This window comes from Labrus bergylta, chromosome 14 (genome assembly GCF_963930695.1).
Source record: "Labrus bergylta chromosome 14, fLabBer1.1, whole genome shotgun sequence".
NCBI lineage: Eukaryota > Metazoa > Chordata > Actinopteri > Labriformes > Labridae > Labrus > Labrus bergylta.
In genome coordinates, this window is record NC_089208.1 from 25,055,329 (window position 1) to 25,073,426 (window position 18,098).

General features: G+C 40.7%; 2 protein-coding genes across 2 annotated transcripts; one reads left to right on the forward strand and one right to left on the reverse strand.

Moving 5' to 3' along the window:
* The first annotated feature begins 8,173 nt into the window (after nucleotides 1–8,173).
* LOC109982113 (matrix metalloproteinase-18-like) lies at nucleotides 8,174–9,345 on the forward strand. Its single transcript, XM_020631193.2, has 5 exons — nucleotides 8,174–8,273; nucleotides 8,366–8,499; nucleotides 8,615–8,774; nucleotides 8,864–8,967; nucleotides 9,199–9,345. The coding sequence occupies exons 1-5, from the start codon at nucleotides 8,218–8,220 to the stop codon at nucleotides 9,306–9,308; spliced, it is 564 nt and encodes a 187-aa protein (XP_020486849.2). The 5' UTR covers nucleotides 8,174–8,217; the 3' UTR covers nucleotides 9,309–9,345.
* A 4,037-nt stretch (nucleotides 9,346–13,382) lies between these two features.
* Nucleotides 13,383–16,833, reverse strand: LOC109982121 (collagenase 3). The gene is made up of 10 exons (XM_020631203.3): nucleotides 16,678–16,833; nucleotides 16,204–16,451; nucleotides 15,955–16,103; nucleotides 15,291–15,419; nucleotides 15,034–15,195; nucleotides 14,770–14,899; nucleotides 14,544–14,677; nucleotides 14,273–14,432; nucleotides 14,080–14,183; nucleotides 13,383–13,980 (listed from the first exon to the last, which is right to left on the reverse strand). Exons 1-10 carry the CDS (start codon nucleotides 16,813–16,815, stop codon nucleotides 13,871–13,873), a joined length of 1,464 nt encoding a protein of 487 aa, XP_020486859.2. The 5' UTR covers nucleotides 16,816–16,833; the 3' UTR covers nucleotides 13,383–13,870.
* Nucleotides 16,834–18,098: the final 1,265 nt, after the last annotated feature.

An 18,098-nucleotide genomic window follows, 5' to 3' on the forward strand; every position in this document is an offset into this window, starting at 1 on the left:
GAGACACAAAAATACAAGCTCCCAGACACATGCAAAGTTGATTACCTTTCAGCAAAACAGGGTAAAAGACTAACTAATAGGTAAGCGGAAAATTGTAAAATGTACCTTCGATAATGTACCTGTAACAGCACTGTGGGATACAGGCTCTCAAGCGACTGTTATAAATGACAAATGGCGAGCAGAGCACCTACCTAATAGCTCCATAAGGCCAATAGAAGAACTCTTAGGACCAGAACCACTGAACAGACTTGCTGCTAATCAGACTGAAATACCATTCATGTGGTGGATACCAGTAGAGTTTAAACTTAGTGGTTCAGAGGTTACTAGCGCCAACCTGCTAGTTCCGGTTCTGGTTTCCAGTGATCCTAATGTGGCAGTAGACCCTATTATTGACTTTAATGTAATCGAGGAAGTGATCAATGAACAACTTAAACAACAAGGGGGTGTTGCAGCAGATGACTGTACCACAGAAGTTGTTAGCAGTGCCTTTGACATTGACTCTTGTGCTGCCAAAACTTTCGTCCAGCTAATGCACACTCACCAAGCTACTAGTGAAGAGACGATAGTAAAAACAGGCAAAAATAGAGTAGTGTTACTTCCAGGTGAAGCCACCACAGTTAAATGTCGTGCGCGCACACAGACGGAGAAAGATACTTTAATGCTGTTCTGCACACATTCAGGAAGTACTGTTTACCATGAAAAAAGGTAACTCGACTACTGTCCCCATTTCTGTGATCAACACCTCAGGACACAGCATTACATTGGGCCCACGTGTTATTCTGGGACACTTAGAGAGTGTTAAAGCAGTGTACCCAGCAGCTGTAGAACCTGTGACACAAGGACAGACACAAATTGCACAAGAACAGACACGAACTGCACAAGGAGAGACAGACTGTTCAGGCAAAACATGCCCCACCACAGACTGTAGTGAGGTTTGGGACCCTCCTGTAGTCTTAGATCACTTAACTAGTGACCAACAGACCCTAGTTATACAGACGCTCAGGGAGGAGTGCACAGCCTTTGCTCGAGATGAGAATGATGTAGGCTGCATCCCTTCACTCTGCTTGCACATCACTTTGAAAGACCAGACACCAGTCCAAAAGACTTACATCAGTGTGCCCAAGCCACTACATCAGGAGGTAAAAGAATACTTGCAAGATTTGATTAACCGGGGCTGGAGTACCAAATCGAAGTCATCTTGCTCATCACCCATCGTCTGTGGAAAAAAAAATCTGGTGAACTGAGACTGTGTGTAGACTATCGCAAGCTAAATCGGAAGTCAGTGCCAGATAGACATCCTATCCCTAGAATTCAAGATATGTTGGACAGTCTTACTGGAAGCTTGTGGTTTTCGGTGTTAGACCAAGGTAAGGCATACCACCAGGGTTTTGTCGATGAAGATAGTCAGCCTCTCACCGCCTTCATCACTCCATTGGGCCTTAATCAGTGGGTGAGGATCCCTTTTGGCCTTAGTTCAGCACCTGCTGAATTCCAAAGGAGCATGGAGGAGTGTTTGTGGGGTTTACGCGGCGACATTTGCCTGCCTTACCTTGATGATAACTTAGTTCACAGTCAGTCCTTTAAAGACCATGTGGAGCATGTAAGAACAGTTTTGAAAAGATATCAACAACACGTAGTAAAACTCACAGCAAAGAAATGTGAACTGTTTAGGTCCAAAGTGAGGTTTTTGGGGAGGATAGTGTCTAAAGAGGGTCATAGCATGGATCCAGCAGAGGTGGCTCCTGTACAAGCACTGAAGGAAAAACACCCTAGCACAGTGTGAGAAGTCAGACAGATTTTAGGCTTCCTTTCCTACTACAGATCATATATTCAAGACTTTTCTAGTATAGCGAAGCCCTTGTATGAACTGTTAGCAGGTCCACCTACTGCTACATCTCTTTCAAAAAACAAATCCAACGTGTCAAGAAAGGGGAAAAACAAGGACAGTTATCTTCAGCAACACCAGTTTCATGGACTGAAAGTCATCAGCAGATCTTGAGTCACCTGGACAAACTCTCCAACCCCCCAATCCTAGGATACCCAGACCTGAATGAGCCATTCATCCTACATACGGATGCGTTGCAGGCAGGACTTGGAGCAGTGCTGTATCAGTGGCAACAGGGCAAGCTAAGTGTGATATCCTATGGATCCAGAACATTAACTCCTCCAGAGAAAAATTATCATCTTCACTCTGGTAAGCTAGAGTTTCTGGCACTTAAGTGGGCCATCTGTGAGCGCTTCAGGCACTACCTGTTTCATGCTCCCTCCTTTGTCGTTTACACAGACAATAATCCACTCACGTATGTACTGACAACAGCCAAATTAAATGCAATGGGACAGAGATGGGTTGCAGAGCTAGCAGATTTTAACTTCACAGTAAAATACAGGCCAGGCAAAACAAACGCAGATGCAGATGGTTTATCAAGACTGCCACTTGATTTCGATAAGTACATGAGTCAGTGAACCTAGTCAGTCTGTCAGGAAGCAGTCAGGGCGACAGAACAGGGCATCCTGGCGCAACAGGAAGAACACAGTCCACTCCTAAGTTCTGTTTCATTTAATGCTGTTCAGGAACAGGTAGAGACTGAGAATCTGCTAAACACTGTGAAGCCATTATGCAGGGAAGAAATAAAAACAGCTCAACAACTGGACTCTGTAATAGGCAAAATCTATGACCTAAAAATGAAAAATAAAAGACCAGCTGCACGAGAACTAAAGGAGGAGAGTCCTGAGGTCAAATCTCTAGCTAGAGAGTGGGACAAGCTGGAGATCAGGACAGATGGGACAATGTATAGGAAGACTCAAGCGAAAAGTCAGCTGGTACTCCCAGAAGTATACCGCCCTCTCATCTTCAATGAGCTGCACAAAGAAATGGGCCATTTAGGTACAGAAAGGTCACTAAATCTGATAAGAGACCGTTTCTTTTGGCCAAAAATGCAGGGAGACATAGAACACTTTGTGACAAATGTATGAGTGTCTCAAGAAAAGAAAGCCGAACAGACAGACACGTGCACCAATGATGAGTATTGAAACCACTCACCCATTTCAGCTGGTCTCAGTTGATTTCCTGCATTTGGAGGAATGTAAAGGTGGTTATGAATACATTCTGATGGTGATGGATCATTATACCCGTTTCGCTCAAGCATATGCAACTACGAACAAATCAGCTAAAACAGTAGCAGATAAATTGTTCAATGATTTCTGTCTCAAGTTTGGTTTCCCAGAAAAACTGCACCATGACCTTGGAAGAGAGTTTGAGAACAAACTGCTGGGTCATCTGAAAGCACTCTCTGGTGTCCAGGGCTCTCATACCACTCCATTTCACCCCCAGGGAAACAGCCAAACAGAGAAATGTAATCGTACGCTTCTCTCAATGTTAATGCTGCACAGCTAATGAAGCCACAGGCTACTCTCCATTCTTCCTTCTTTTTGGCAGGCCCCCCAGACTACCAGTTGACCTTCTGTTTGGTATTGAAAGTCGGGATGGTTCGGGCTCCCATCAGGACTATGTGGAGAAGTGGAGACGGAGGATGGCCGAGGCTTATGACATCGCTTCCAGAAACGCGTCTAAATCAGCTGACAGGGGAAAGAGACATTATGACAGGAGTATGTCAGGAGTATGCGGGCAGTCGTGTCCTGGTGAGAAACGTGACTGAAAGGGGAGGACCAGGGAAACTCCGCTCCTACTGGGAAGATGGTATTTATGTTATCAAAAGTCAGAAGGGTGTGGACAGTCCAGTGTTTGAGGTGGAACCAGAGAGTGGCAGAGGTAGGATCAGAATCCTCCACAGAAACATGTTGTTACTATGTGACTTCCTCCCAGTTACTGCTCCTGATAGTGACACTCCCACAACAATTCAACCAAAGAAAAGAGACAAAAGCCGGAAAACAGTTGTGAGTAAACACATACCACAAACAGATGTTGAGGATGACACAGATGAGGATTTTCCTGCACTCACCCTCACATGGCCTCCAGCAGAACACTCAAGTTCATCTGTGCTCAATCCCACAGCTCAGGAGTTCCATCTTCAGGAACAACATACAGTCCCAGAACTGAGTGAGTTTGGTGAACTTATTGAGGAGGAACAAGGGGACCAGGTCCACACAGCGGTTTCGGAGGAGAGTGAAAGAGACGTAGCCACAACAGATACGGACAGCTCAGAAAATGAAATGGAGGAGGCAGAGCAGAGGGCTCGGTATCCATTAAGACGGAAGAGACAACCCCAGACTTTGACTTATAGCACACTTGGCCAGCCAAGTTTCACAGAAAGGACAGTTTCTACTAGAGAGATAACTGTCGGAGGTTACTGGCGGCCCTGGTAAAGGAAAAAAACAAAAAAACAATAATAATTCTTGCACACTACTGACTGTTATACCTACATGTAAGTGCCTGGTGTTGATGAGGTAATAGGGAACACAGAGATTGTTGGCCGACTTGGTGTGTTCTGTGTGGATGGAGTCTCAGAATTGTAATGTGAAAAAATGACATGACTTGTCCTGGTGTATGACTTCTTGGGTTTTGTGATGTGTATTCTTGCACGAGTGATTGGGTGCAAAGACTGATAAAATCAGGAGTATACTTGGCTGCAGTGCACGGTAGTCTTAGATTCTCATAACCTAAGTTAATATGTTAACATGCCCAATCCATTCCACAAATGTCCGTGTGTTTCTGTTTTAGGGCCACGAGGTATAATGAAAATGTCGGGACGCCATTTTTAAAGTGGGGGAGAGTGTGACAGGTCAATTAAGAACCTTGATGTTTGTTGTTTGGTTATCGGGGACCCCACAGACTAATTTTTTGTTGTACTTGTCATTTTGAAATTCTTTAGTTTATAATGTTTTTGAATTCATCTTCAAAGTTGCGAATGTTAATGTATTTTTCTGAACTGCAACATTGCTCAAGCAGTTCATGTTGACATGTTATTAATTAAATGCGCTGCATAATCTACACCACTATGTGGAGTCTGAGTAAAAAACAGTGACATGCAGGGGTTCGAGGAAGAACAGTTGTTGTTGTTGTGATGCTCCAGAGTTAGCAGGAAAGTTTTAGTTATGATTCAGCAGCGGAAGAGACTCATAGGCAGAGTGAATGAAGGTACTGAGTCTTTGTTAAAACTTCAATAAAGTGAAGACAAGTGAAACGACCTTTCAGCGTCCGCCTGAGTTTCTGGCTGCAACACTTATACCAATGACAATGCTGCTCCTAAGTGGACGTTCTTCACCTCAGGAAACATGCTTCCGCTGACTTGGCTAACATGTTGATCAAAGCTCCTCTCTCTGTCTCCTGAGTTATTTTTTTATGATATGGGGTGATTGATATGGGATGTTTTCCTCTGCTATGGGATATCAACCACACTTCAGTCAATCCCAGCGGTGCCTCCAAATGTAAAAGGGGATATTTGAGTCAAGACACAAAACATTCCTCAGATCGTCTGTGTATTGACTGGTCGCAACATATTCACACAGACAGATGACAATAATCATCTAAACAAGCATAAACAAATACATACTGACAACAGAGTAGTAAGTAGTTTTCCCACAGGAAGCATACTGAATAAAAACTTATAACATAGATGTACACTGTAACACGGTATCACGGTATCACGGATGACTGTGCATTTGTGATGCTAATCGAAACTGCAGGCTAGACTGTTAGCTTAACTTGTAGTCACATATTTAACTTCAAAACTTCACAGAAAAATTACAAAAAAAAATTGTGCAATACAAACAACTTCTAGAAGGACTATACATTTTAGTATAACACCAAGGACAAGACACACAACACTTTTGTACAAGTTCATACCTGCAAAAGAGGATATTTGAGTCAAGAAACACAAAACATTCCTCAGATCTCCTGTGGAATGTTGAGGAAGCGCAGTGTCAGTTTACATTACTCAGTTGTGGTTGCACCCCCTGCTGGTGTCTCCTGATAACTACATCAACATTACTGCCAAAGGTGTTTGAAATACATTCAGCTAAAACACAACTTAAAACTTCTGTAACTGACTGTAATCCAGTAACAGACTACCATAACTTGAATCAATAATAATGTCTCATAGAGGATACAGTAATTGACACTCGAACAAACTATAATTATCTTGTGTCATTTCTAACTATAACACGCGCACGCCTTTCCTTGGGTCTCCAGCTCTGATGTGAGGTTTTGAAAGTTCCTCCAAATCATGGCACTGCAGCTTTGAGGATAGAAGTTGCATTTTTCATTTGAAAGCATTAACTGAACTTATCAAGTTGACCACGGTTTTGTCTTTTCCTTACAGCTCTAAATTGAGCTCATTCAGCATGTTAGTGAGATCAGTTAAAAACGCCAAATCAAGCAGCCACTGATCGTCATTAAGTTGATTGTATTCTGCATTTTTACTGACAACGAGAAACTCCTTTATCTCCGGACAGAGTTCTCGAAATCTCTTTAGGAATTTCCCCCTACTAAGCCATCTCGCGTCAGTGTGTAGCAACAGTCGATTTTCATTGCAACATCCATTATCTCTTTCATGTTTAACATTTTTGCACATAATGCTTGTTGGTGTGTTATGCAGTGGTAGTTAAAGAAGTCTGGGAAAGCATCGTCCTCCCTGCAATTGGCAATAAATCCATTCAAACGGCCCACCATCGCGGGCGCACCTTCTGTAGTGATTGACATTAAATTGCTCTCCGGGAGCTGGGTTTCCCCATAAAGTTTTTCAAAGATTGCCCATGTTCCATCATGGGCAGTATTGTTAACAGCTCCTCTTTTGCGGTCATATCGGTAAACACCATCCGAATAAAAAATGCACAATTGGGCTGTATCACTTATGACCGTTGACTCGTCTAATTGCAACGAGAAACACTCATAGTCCGCGATGTCCTTCCACTGCTGCAGTGTCAAATCATCTCCCATTACTACACAGCGCCGTGTCACTGTACTTCTTGATAGCTGAAGAGCTTTGATTGAAGATAATATTTTGGGTTTATTTTTAAAGTCCCGAAACAACGAGTTAGCTGCCTCAACGAAGGCCTCTTTTATCTCTCCATCTTGGGAGGGCTTTTTAAGCTTAATGGTGGAGTGACTCACCCGGTATGATGCCTCGGTGGCTAACTTTGCTTTTAAATTCACGTGTGTAAAATGACTGCTGTCCCGTTAACTGCGATTTTAGTTCAGTCACCCTTCTCTTTCTCAGCTCGCTTTTCGGAGGGATATCAGTGTCGTAGTTTTTATGAACAGTTCAAAAGTGCCTCTCCACATTTCCCTTTTTTGGAATAGCAATGGTAGATTGACAGATCAGACAAACGCAGAATATGATGTAGTGGAAAAAAAAAATCCTCCTCCAATTCCGCATGGACGTGGTAAGTTTTTGGTTTCTTACTTGGCCCGGTTCCCCCACTCATTTCCCTTCTTTAGTAGATATAATTTTGAAGGCTCGCTATATTTTTGGCGTAAGCTAGCTCACACGTTTTCTACGCGGTGACCCATGTTGTTAGAAGAGAGGAGAGTAGTTGTCATTAACGGTTAGCCCAATGAACACAGTTTGAAGCAACAGCAGACTGGCTGCCCTGTACATCAATCAAGTGGCAAATACCACATGGAGGATTGATGATAGGCTAACACTTTTTGTTAGCCTATGTTGCGCAATCTACCCTCACAACCTTTTCCATCTACCGGTCACGATCGACCTATTGGGCATCCCTGGTTTAGAGGATCTGCAGATTTGTAGAAAAGAGGGATTTACCATTTATCAAGTGCTTAAAAAAATGCTATAAAAAACAGTTTCTATAAAAAAATTAAAAATAAATAAACATTAAAAGATTTCTTTTTTCTACATTGAATACATCTGTAAAGAGACAAAACAAAGAATTTATTGCTTCCACCGCCTGAGGCCTTTTGGAGCAAGTCGACAAAGTCTGGTTTTGTTTTTTTACTTCTTAGGACTCACTCACACTAGCAAAGTTGTCCCTGTACCAGGCTTAAGCACGATTGTCCCCCCTCCCCATTCCCCCACTGGCCTGCACTCACACTGTTCCAGGACTAACCGGGCCTGAGAACGGTTGCTTCTTATACATAAGGTCGTAATACAACACATGAACGGCTTTCTGTTTCTGAACAATGAGTGTGTAAGAGAACCTGTTGGTTCCATGTAACTACTCTGTGCATTGCATGTAAGTAACCTTATGATTCAGCCAGGACCTGAGCCCCCCACCACCCCTGATTCCTGTGATTCAACCATGGTGTTAGACGCTGTTGCCACCCTGCGAGGAGAGATGCTCTTCTTCAAGGACAGGTATTGTAGACACACAGCTCATTTCTTAAACATCACTGTAAGTCACACAAAATCTGACTTTAAAACTACTTTCTATTCTTCTTTGTTCTTAGCTTCTTCTGGCGTAGCCACATTCAGAGCTCGAAATCTCAGCAAGTCCTCATCGCAAACTTCTGGCCAGATGCTCCCGTCAACATCGACGGCGCTTATGAAAGCCAAGTGTTGGACAGCGTCTTACTCTTCAAAGGTTCAATATTAGTTCTGCAAATCAAACCAGAGCTCCTAATCAGAGCCAGACGAAGAATTTTTAAGATTTAAAATCACGTCATGTTTATACTAAAATCTTTTTTATTTCCTTACAGGTCGTCGAGTGTGGGCTTTCAGTGGCTATGATATCGTGCCCGGCTTTCCCAAATCTATCTCCAGTTATGGTCTTGATGAAAGTGTGCAGAAAGTCAATGCAGCTCTTTATGATGCAGCAACTGGCAAGACTCTGTTCTTCGTAGGCAGCAAGTACTACAGGTATGATGAAATAATAAGAAGTACGATTAATAACATGCACTGATTGTGGTTTGTATGAATCAGTCTAATTCCTGCTTCTGTTTCTTTAGTTACGACGAGGCCAAGAAGAGAATGGATAAGGGATTCCCCAAGAATGTGGATCAAACCTTCAACGGTCTGACCGGGGAGGTGATGGCAGCTTTCCAGTACAGAGGTGAGCAGCATTCAAATCTAATCTGTGTTTCTGGGAAATAAAAATCTAAAGACTACAATTTTTATTCTAATTTTTATTTAAATTGTACTGTGTTCACTTTTTGTCTGCAATCTTTGCTCTTTGCTGCTGTAACACTGTAAATTTCCGCATTGTGGGATAAATAAAGGATTATCTTATCTTATGAATCAGAGCAAGTTTGCACAGGAATTGACATGCTGTTCTGTTCTGCAGGTTTTACTTACATTTACAGTGGACCGTACATGTTTGAGTACAGCCTAAGGAGTGGCAGACTGTTCCGAGTGCTAAAGAACGACTACTTCCTGCGTTGCTATAAGAACTAGACCAGTTCAGCCGCTAAGGTGCTTACATAGCCACTCTGAGTGAGTGAAGGCACTATCGCTGTAAATGTGACAACATATTTTACAGAATTATATTGTTAAACACTTTCAGGTATAAACTTCATTAAAGTCCTTCCTGAGAAAAGCACCTAGTATTGTTTTGGTATATTTTTGTAACTTCTGAGCTTTTCACTTTTGCTATTTAAGATGAATTTAACTCTATTTTATGTATCTTAGCCCCTTAACTCCTAATCCCCCCCCCCCTTCCAAAATCACACTTCCAATCCCCCCGCCCCAAACAGACACAAACACCTCTCATCCTATATGTAGTCTTTCTAAGCTGTGAACGTTTCTCAATGTACCTACCTCCTTTTTAAATATGCCATGCACCTTAACCCCATTCTGCTTTATTTGATCTTCATGCACTACATCACTTTATTCTATTTATATCAGCTTTCATCAGCTCTGGTTACACTCTATTCCTCTTGTCTCTTTATCCACCATTGCACTATGATCACTTTATTCATTGATTATATATCTTACAGCTTTTTATATTGAGTTCTGTTGTTCTAATATTTGCCATGCACCACTATCACTTTATCATTTAGTACTACTTGCACATAGCTCTGTAAATTTATCTCCCGTTTACTGCATACAGTTCTGTTTACATCTGTTAGTTCGATCACTGTCCGCATACATCTCTACTATTTTTTTAATCTATTTTGTATTTTAACTTTTGTATTTAAAAATAAACTTTATATTTTTTGTTTAATGTTTTTAGAATTGAATTGAATTGAATTATCAAGAAATCCCTGAGTTGTATGTCTGTATCAGACTAACATGACTCAAAATTAGCCACAATGTCAGTAAAGTAGTGCTCATGTTCTCGGTGTTGTTCTTTGATGTACGTACGCTAACCCGACAGCGCATGTTTTTTTTTTGTCTCGTTTTGGTTTTCTCGAGTCCGCCTGTCTTGTAAACTAAGAACGCTTCATAATAACAGAAAGCCGTTCATATGTTGTATTACGACCTTATGTATAAGAAGCAACCGTTCTGGAACAGTGTGAGTGCAGGCCAGTGGGGCAATGGGGAGGGGGGACAATCGTGCTTAAGCCTGGTACGGGGACAACTTTGCTAGTGTGAGTGAGTCCTAAGAAGTAAAAAAACAAAACCAGACTTTGTCGACTTGCTCCAAAAGGCCTCAGGCGGTGGAAGCAATAAATTCTTTGTTTTGTCTCTTTACAGATGTATTCAATGTGGAAAAAAGAAATCTTTTAATGTTTATTTATTTTTAATTTTTTTATAGAAACTGTTTTTATAGCATTTTTTTAAGCGCTTGATAAATGGTAAATCCCTCTTTTCTACAAATCTGCAGATCCTCTAAACCAGGGATGCCCAATAGGTCGATCGTGACCGGTAGATGGAAAAGGTTGTGAGGGTAGATTGCGCAACATTAAAAAAGTGTTAGCCTATCATCAATCCTCCATGTGGTATTTGCCACTTGATTGATGTACAGGGCAGCCAGTCTGCTGTTGCTTCAAACTGTGTTCATTGGGCTAACCGTTAATGACAACTACTCTCCTCTCTTCTAACAACATGGGTCACCGCGTAGAAAACGTGTGAGCTAGCTTACGCCAAAAATATAGCGAGCCTTCAAAATTATATCTACTAAAGAAGGGAAATGAGTGGGGGAACCGGGCCAAGTAAGAAACCAAAAACTTACCACGTCCATGCGGAATGGGAGGAGGATTCTTTTTTTTCACTACATCATATTCTGCGTTTGTCTGATCTGTCAATCTACCATTGCTATTCCAAAAAAGGGAAATGTGGAGAGGCACTTTTGAACTGTTCATAAAAACTACGACACTGATATCCCTCCGAAAAGCGAGCTGAGAAAGAGAAGGGTGACTGAACTAAAATCACAGTTAACAGGACAGCAGTCATTTTACACACGTGAATTTAAAAGCAAAGTTAGCCACCGAGGCATCATACCGGGTGAGTCACTCCACCATTAAGCTTAAAAAGCCCTCCCAAGATGGACAGATAAAAGAGGCCTTCATTGAGGCAGCTAACTCGTTGTTTCGGGACTTTAAAAATAAACCCAAAATATTATCTTCAATCAAAGCTCTTCAGCTATCAAGAAGTACAGTGACACGGCGCTGTGTAGTAATGGGAGATGATTTGACACTGCAGCAGTGGAAGGACATCGCGGACTATGAGTGTTTCTCGTTGCAATTAGACGAGTCAACGGTCATAAGTGATACAGCCCAATTGTGCATTTTTTATTCGGATGGTGTTTACCGATATGACCGCAAAAGAGGAGCTGTTAACAATACTGCCCATGATGGAACATGGGCAATCTTTGAAAAACTTTATGGGGAAACCCAGCTCCCGGAGAGCAATTTAATGTCAATCACTACAGAAGGTGCGCCCGCGATGGTGGGCCGTTTGAATGGATTTATTGCCAATTGCAGGGAGGACGATGCTTTCCCAGACTTCTTTAACTACCACTGCATAACACACCAACAAGCATTATGTGCAAAAATGTTAAACATGAAAGAGATAATGGATGTTGCAATGAAAATCGACTGTTGCTACACACTGACGCGAGATGGCTTAGTAGGGGGAAATTCCTAAAGAGATTTCGAGAACTCTGTCCGGAGATAAAGGAGTTTCTCGTTGTCAGTAAAAATGCAGAATACAATCAACTTAATGACGATCAGTGGCTGCTTGATTTGGCGTTTTTAACTGATCTCACTAACATGCTGAATGAGCTCAATTTAGAGCTGTAAGGAAAAGACAAAACCGTGGTCAACTTGATAAGTTCAGTTAATGCTTTCAAATGAAAAATGCAACTTCTATCCTCAAAGCTGCAGTGCCATGATTTGGAGGAACTTTCAAAACCTCACATCAGAGCTGGAGACCCAAGGAAAGGCGTGCGCGTGTTATAGTTAGAAATGACACAAGATAATTATAGTTTGTTCGAGTGTCAATTACTGTATCCTCTATGAGACATTATTATTGATTCAAGTTATGGTAGTCTGTTACTGGATTACAGTCAGTTACAGAAGTTTTAAGTTGTGTTTTAGCTGAATGTATTTCAAACACCTTTGGCAGTAATGTTGATGTAGTTATCAGGAGACACCAGCAGGGGGTGCAACCACAACTGAGTAATGTAAACTGACACTGCGCTTCCTCAACATTCCACAGGAGATCTGAGGAATGTTTTGTGTTTCTTGACTCAAATATCCTCTTTTGCAGGTATGAACTTGTACAAAAGTGTTGTGTGTCTTGTCCTTGGTGTTATACTAAAATGTATAGTCCTTCTAGAAGTTGTTTGTATTGCACAATTTTTTTTTGTAATTTTTCTGTGAAGTTTTGAAGTTAAATATGTGACTACAAGTTAAGCTAACAGTCTAGCCTGCAGTTTCGATTAGCATCACAAATGCACAGTCATCCATGATACCGTGTTACAGTGTACATCTATGTAATAAGTTTTTATTCAGTATGCTTCCTGTGGGAAAACTACTTACTACTCTGTTGTCAGTATGTATTTATTTATGCTTGTTTAGATGATTATTGTCATCTGTCTGTGTGAATATGTTGCGACCAGTCAATACACAGACGATCTGAGGAATGTTTTGTGTCTTGACTCAAATATCCCCTTTTACAGGGCTTTTACACGCGCAACTCGACAGTGTGCGCTACACAGAGCAGATTGAAAATTGTCTGTCAGACTTTGACAGACGGTTTCAAGACTTTGCTTTACTCGAAGCCAATCGCCACATTTATGCGCTACCCATTCAGGGAAGATATTGAGGTTGATTCACTGGCATCAAAATTGCGACACTTTTTCACCTGAACTCGTCTGCAGTGGAGGATGAGATGTTGACAACATGCCAACATATATTGTACATATAAAGTATACTCAGTACATATATAAATGAATATATTTAGCATATTTTAATTCAGGTAGATCATTTTGAACTGGTAATTTTAAAAGTAGCTCACAAGCCCAAAAAGTGGGGGCACCCCTGCTCTAAACATCAAATAAAAAAATAACAAGATACATCAAACTACTTTTCAATCAACTTTTATTGAACATTCTTGGTGTCATCACATATTTTTAACAATTTTGCAGGTATACATTCATCTGTCTTGTCACAATGGTTTTCAAATTCAGTGCAATGTCGGTGTGTGTGTATCTGTAACAGTCATTAATCTTTTTATGCAACATGCTCCGTAGTCATCAGTTAACCTTCATTAAACAGACAGTTAAAACAGTTTGGTGAATATTAAAAGAGATGCTCAAACAATGAGTATGAAGATAAATAAGATACATAAAATAGAGATAAATTAATCTTAAATAGCAAAAGTGAAAAGCTCAGAAGTTACAAACATATACCAAAACAATACTAGGTGCTTTTCTCAGGAAGGACTTCAATAAAGTTTATACCTGAAAATGTTTAACAATATAATTCTGTAAAATATGTTGTCACATTTACAGCGATAGTGCCTTCACTCACTCAGAGTGGCTATGTAAGCACCTTAGTGGCTGAACTGGTCTAGTTCTTATTGCAACGCAGGAAATAGTCGTTCCTCAGCACTCGGAACAGTCTGCCACTCCTCAGGCTGTACTCAAACATGTACGGTCCACTGTAAATGTAAGTAAAACCTGTAGAACAGAACAGCATGTCAATTCCTGTGCAAATTTGCTCTGATTCAGTAGATTTTTATTTCCCAAAAACACAGATTAGATTTGAATGCTGCTCACCTCTGTACTGGAAAGCTGCCGTCACCTCCCCGGTCAGACCGTTGAAGGTTTGATCCACATTCTTGGGGAATCCCTTATCCATTCTCTTCTTGGCCTCGTCGTAACTAAAGAAACAGAAGCAAGAATTAGACTGATTCATACAAACCACAATCAGTGCATGTTATTAATCTTACTTCTTATTATTTCAACATACCTGTAGTACTTGCTGCCTACGAAGAACAGAGTCTTGCCAGTTGCTGCATCATAAAGAGCTGCATTGACTTTCTGCACACTTTCATCAAGACCATAACTGGAGATAGATTTGGGAAAGCCGGGCACGATATCATAGCCACTGAAAGCCCACACTCGACGACCTGTAAGGAAAAAAGATTTTAGTATAAACATGACGTGATTTTAAATCTTAAAAATTCTTCGTCTGGCTCTGATTAGGAGCTCTGGTTTGATTTGCAGAACTAATATTGTACCTTTGAAGAGTAAGACGCTGTCCAACACTTGGCTTTCATAAGCGGCGTCGATGTTGACGGGAGCATCTGGCCAGAAGTTTGTGATGAGGACTTGCTGAGATTTCGAGCTCTGAATGTGGCTACGCCAGAAGAAGCTAAGAACAAAGAAGAATAGAAATTAGTTTTAAAGTCAGATTTTGTGTGACTTACAGTGATGTTTAAGAAATGAGCTGTGTGTCTACAATACCTGTCCTTGAAGAAGAGCATCTCTCCTCGCAGGGTGGCAACAGCGTCTAACACCATGGTTGAATCACAGGAATCAGGGGTGGTGGGGGGCTCAGGTCCTGGCTGAAAAGGATCCTTGTCAGGGTTTGGACCTGGAGGTTCGATAGAATCGGCTTATCATTGAGTTGTATGACATCATCAACAATTGTGCAGAACTTTCTTAAAGGATTTTTGGTCAAATGTTTTTAGCACTTGCACCACTAGATGCACCAATATGAGAACTCACCATAGAGAGACTGGATTCCATTGATGTCATCCCGGGGCAAAACAAAGGTTTCAGGCTTATTGAATGAGTACAGGGGGTACATGAGAGCACCAGCATCATCAGAGTGAGACAATCCCAGAGAGTGACCGAACTCATGGGCAGCCACCATGAAGAGGACGTAACCTACAGCAGAGATCATCAAATTGCAAGTTTAGTTGCAACTCATGTTCAGCTGGAAAAAAAAAGGAACAAAAGTATACATTTGGTAACTAACTGACCTGAATTTGAGCGGAAAGTGAAGGTCTCATCATCATCAAAGTGAGCATCTCCTCCAATGCCAGGAGCCGGGGCGAAGGCGTGGGCCAGAATGCCATCAGGGCCATCGAAGGGATAAAAATCACCATGTGCTGTTAGAAGGAACATTTACTCATGGTCAAGTTTTGCAAACCAAGTAGAATAACATTTGTTCTAAATATTCAGTTGGATCGTGGTTTTCAGAATGCATCTGAGTGTTACAGTTCAGTAGCTTTCCAATGTGTTGCAAGAAACTGAAATTGCCATCTTGGTTTTAGGAGCCATGAAAATGGAAAATATTTGGAGAAGAGGGTGGAAACGCAGTGCTAAGCCTCTTTCCTGAACATCATGCTGCATTGAAGAAGACTTGATTCTAGAAAAAAATTCTCTATAAAAATGTTTACTGAGGTAATAAATGATCTGAGAACAAAGATAATTTTCTTACTGACTTCTCCACAACTAAACCGTTGTGTCTCCCCTACAGGCCATTGCAGAAAATGCAGGTATAAGACAATTACAGATTTTCTTTACTTAATTTCCTTACTTAGAGGCTACAGGCCATTTCTTTCTTTGGAAGAAAAACCAACAAACTAAGTAGTGAAAGTAAGAGACTGGGAAATGGTAAAGAAGAAGTTAATTCAGACTCACATCTGCTTCCAAAGGAGATCATGATGTCAGCGATGCCGCTGTAGATTCTTGTGAATCTCAGAGGAGTGACATTGGCCCAAACCTGAAACGCTTTCTCTATGGAGTCATCAATTTCTGATGTGGACATGTCAGGTGTGTAGTTCTCGATCCTGAAGGGAAGAAAATCATATGGTTACTTACATGCAATACACAGAGTAGTTACATGGAACCAACAGGTTCTCTTACACACTCATTGTTCAGATCATTCACCTGTAGGTGAGGCTGTTTTTGTCCCACTTGAGGTCGCTTCCAAAGGTGGAGAATTCACCAATCTTTCCATCTGGAACGCCGCAGCGGGGCTTCTTCATCATTGCTAAGGTGTCTGCATCCAGGTTGCCGGTGATCTGGAGACCAAAGAATCTCTGCATCTCACTCAGCTTCTTGGTCACAGGGCTGATTCCTCGTCTGATAGTCGGACCCGTCTCCTCCGTAAGGTTGAAGAAATTCTTCAGGTAGCTCTGCAAGAGAGATTGAAAGTTAAATACCCAACAATGCATCAGCTATGAAATGTAAAAAGAAGGAAGATGTTATCTGTTTGCTGATTTAGAGAGGGCAGAGTAAGCAGCTAATCATTTTCTTCCTGTGTCTAATATTAACATTTTCTAGAATAATAAGGTTTCCACATTTACTATGATTCAGAATAGTATGAAAACATGCATATAAAAGCAAAAAAAGCATACATACCTCTGCAAAAGTCTCATCCTGCACAGTCACCTGTGGTAGTGGCACACAGTAAACTGTGACTGCCAGGCTTAGTAGAACGCATAGATTGAAAGTCTCCATGTGTGTTGCTGAATGTCTCCTTGTCCTGCAGGCAGCCATTATAAAGGCTGCGATCAGGGCGTGTTGAGCAACTACCTCGACGACTCCGTGACTCAGTTTCCCTTTTATGGGTAATAGAGGAAGTGGCACTTTTATTGCTCATCATATAACAAAAAGTTTCCCACATATAGTCACAGTAATTATAAAATGTGGAAGATTTTCAGGACATGAAGAAATAAACATGTACTACTGTATTTATTTTTTACAACTTCTTGCAGATAGTGTTTTAAAATATATTCTTTGTTCCATTATCAAAAACAAAAACAAACAAGCAAAATTATAGTCAAAATAAATGCACAATAATTTATGATGTAAAATTTTCAGAATGTATTTCAGGTGGATCCAAACAGAAACATAGATGGACACTTTGAGTCAGGTTACTGCATTGGTCCACATTAATACTGTATATTAATACTGTATATAGCAGTGTGAGTGTTTTAAAATGTGCAAATATCATCTTATGGTGTTATTGTTAAAATTTCCAGAAGAAAAAAAAGACTAAATTAATCTCATGATTCTCTTTCTGTTTATTTGGATCCCCATTAGCTTCAGCATAGCGAGAAGCTATTCTTGGGGTCCGCAGTTTACATTGTGACAATACAGTTTACACATTCATATTTTAGATATATTTATTCTATAACACAAAAATGTTCCGATTACTGACTAAAGTTTATCTGTAGACAATGTTCTTTAAAAACTGTGGACAATGTTTTGTTGTTGACTTGTGAATTCCATTTAAAGCATCGTTCTGTTTGTTATTGAACATGGAGATGATGATGTTTAAGATTTACAAAGAATCAAACAACCTCCCACAGCATGCCTTGTTGGATAATGGTGTGTGTCTGTACTGAAGGATAATCCTCTATACACATTAAAAGGAGTTTTAGTTGTTATTATGTTCTGTAAGAAAACCATCAGTGAATACAATAATCAAAGTCTGACTTTAAACCAAGAGAGGCTTTCATGCATTTTACTGACATTTGATCTCAACCCACATGATGATATTTGAGAGAGAGAAATTACAGACAAAAGTCGTAATTAACACTTTCAGAGATCTGTGTTTCGTCTGACATTTCTTAAGGCTATCCATGACATAATATTCCTTGATATCCTATGTTATATGAGTGAAGCTATCAAATCCCATGTTTGCAGCATCAAATGAGGTGTTCTTGAGATTTGTAAGTATAACTGAATTTTAGAGTCTGATTCGTATATTTGGATCCATTTTGTCATCGTCTTTGATTTCTAATTACACCTTGATCTTGTAAAGTTATGTCTAATGG

Coding starts and splice junctions, on each gene's coding strand:
- LOC109982121 (XM_020631203.3), bottom strand. CDS start 16,815: ATGGCTGCCTGCAGGACAAGGAGACATTCAGCAACACACATGGAGACT. Junction 15,420..15,954: donor GATCTCCTTTGGAAGCAGAT/GTGAGTCTGAAT, acceptor TCCTTCTAACAG/CACATGGTGATTTTTATCCC. Junction 14,900..15,033: donor TGGAATCCAGTCTCTCTATG/GTGAGTTCTCAT, acceptor TCGAACCTCCAG/GTCCAAACCCTGACAAGGAT.
- LOC109982113 (XM_020631193.2), top strand. CDS start 8,218: ATGGTGTTAGACGCTGTTGCCACCCTGCGAGGAGAGATGCTCTTCTTC. Junction 8,274..8,365: donor ATGCTCTTCTTCAAGGACAG/GTATTGTAGACA, acceptor CTTTGTTCTTAG/CTTCTTCTGGCGTAGCCACA. Junction 8,968..9,198: donor GGCAGCTTTCCAGTACAGAG/GTGAGCAGCATT, acceptor TCTGTTCTGCAG/GTTTTACTTACATTTACAGT.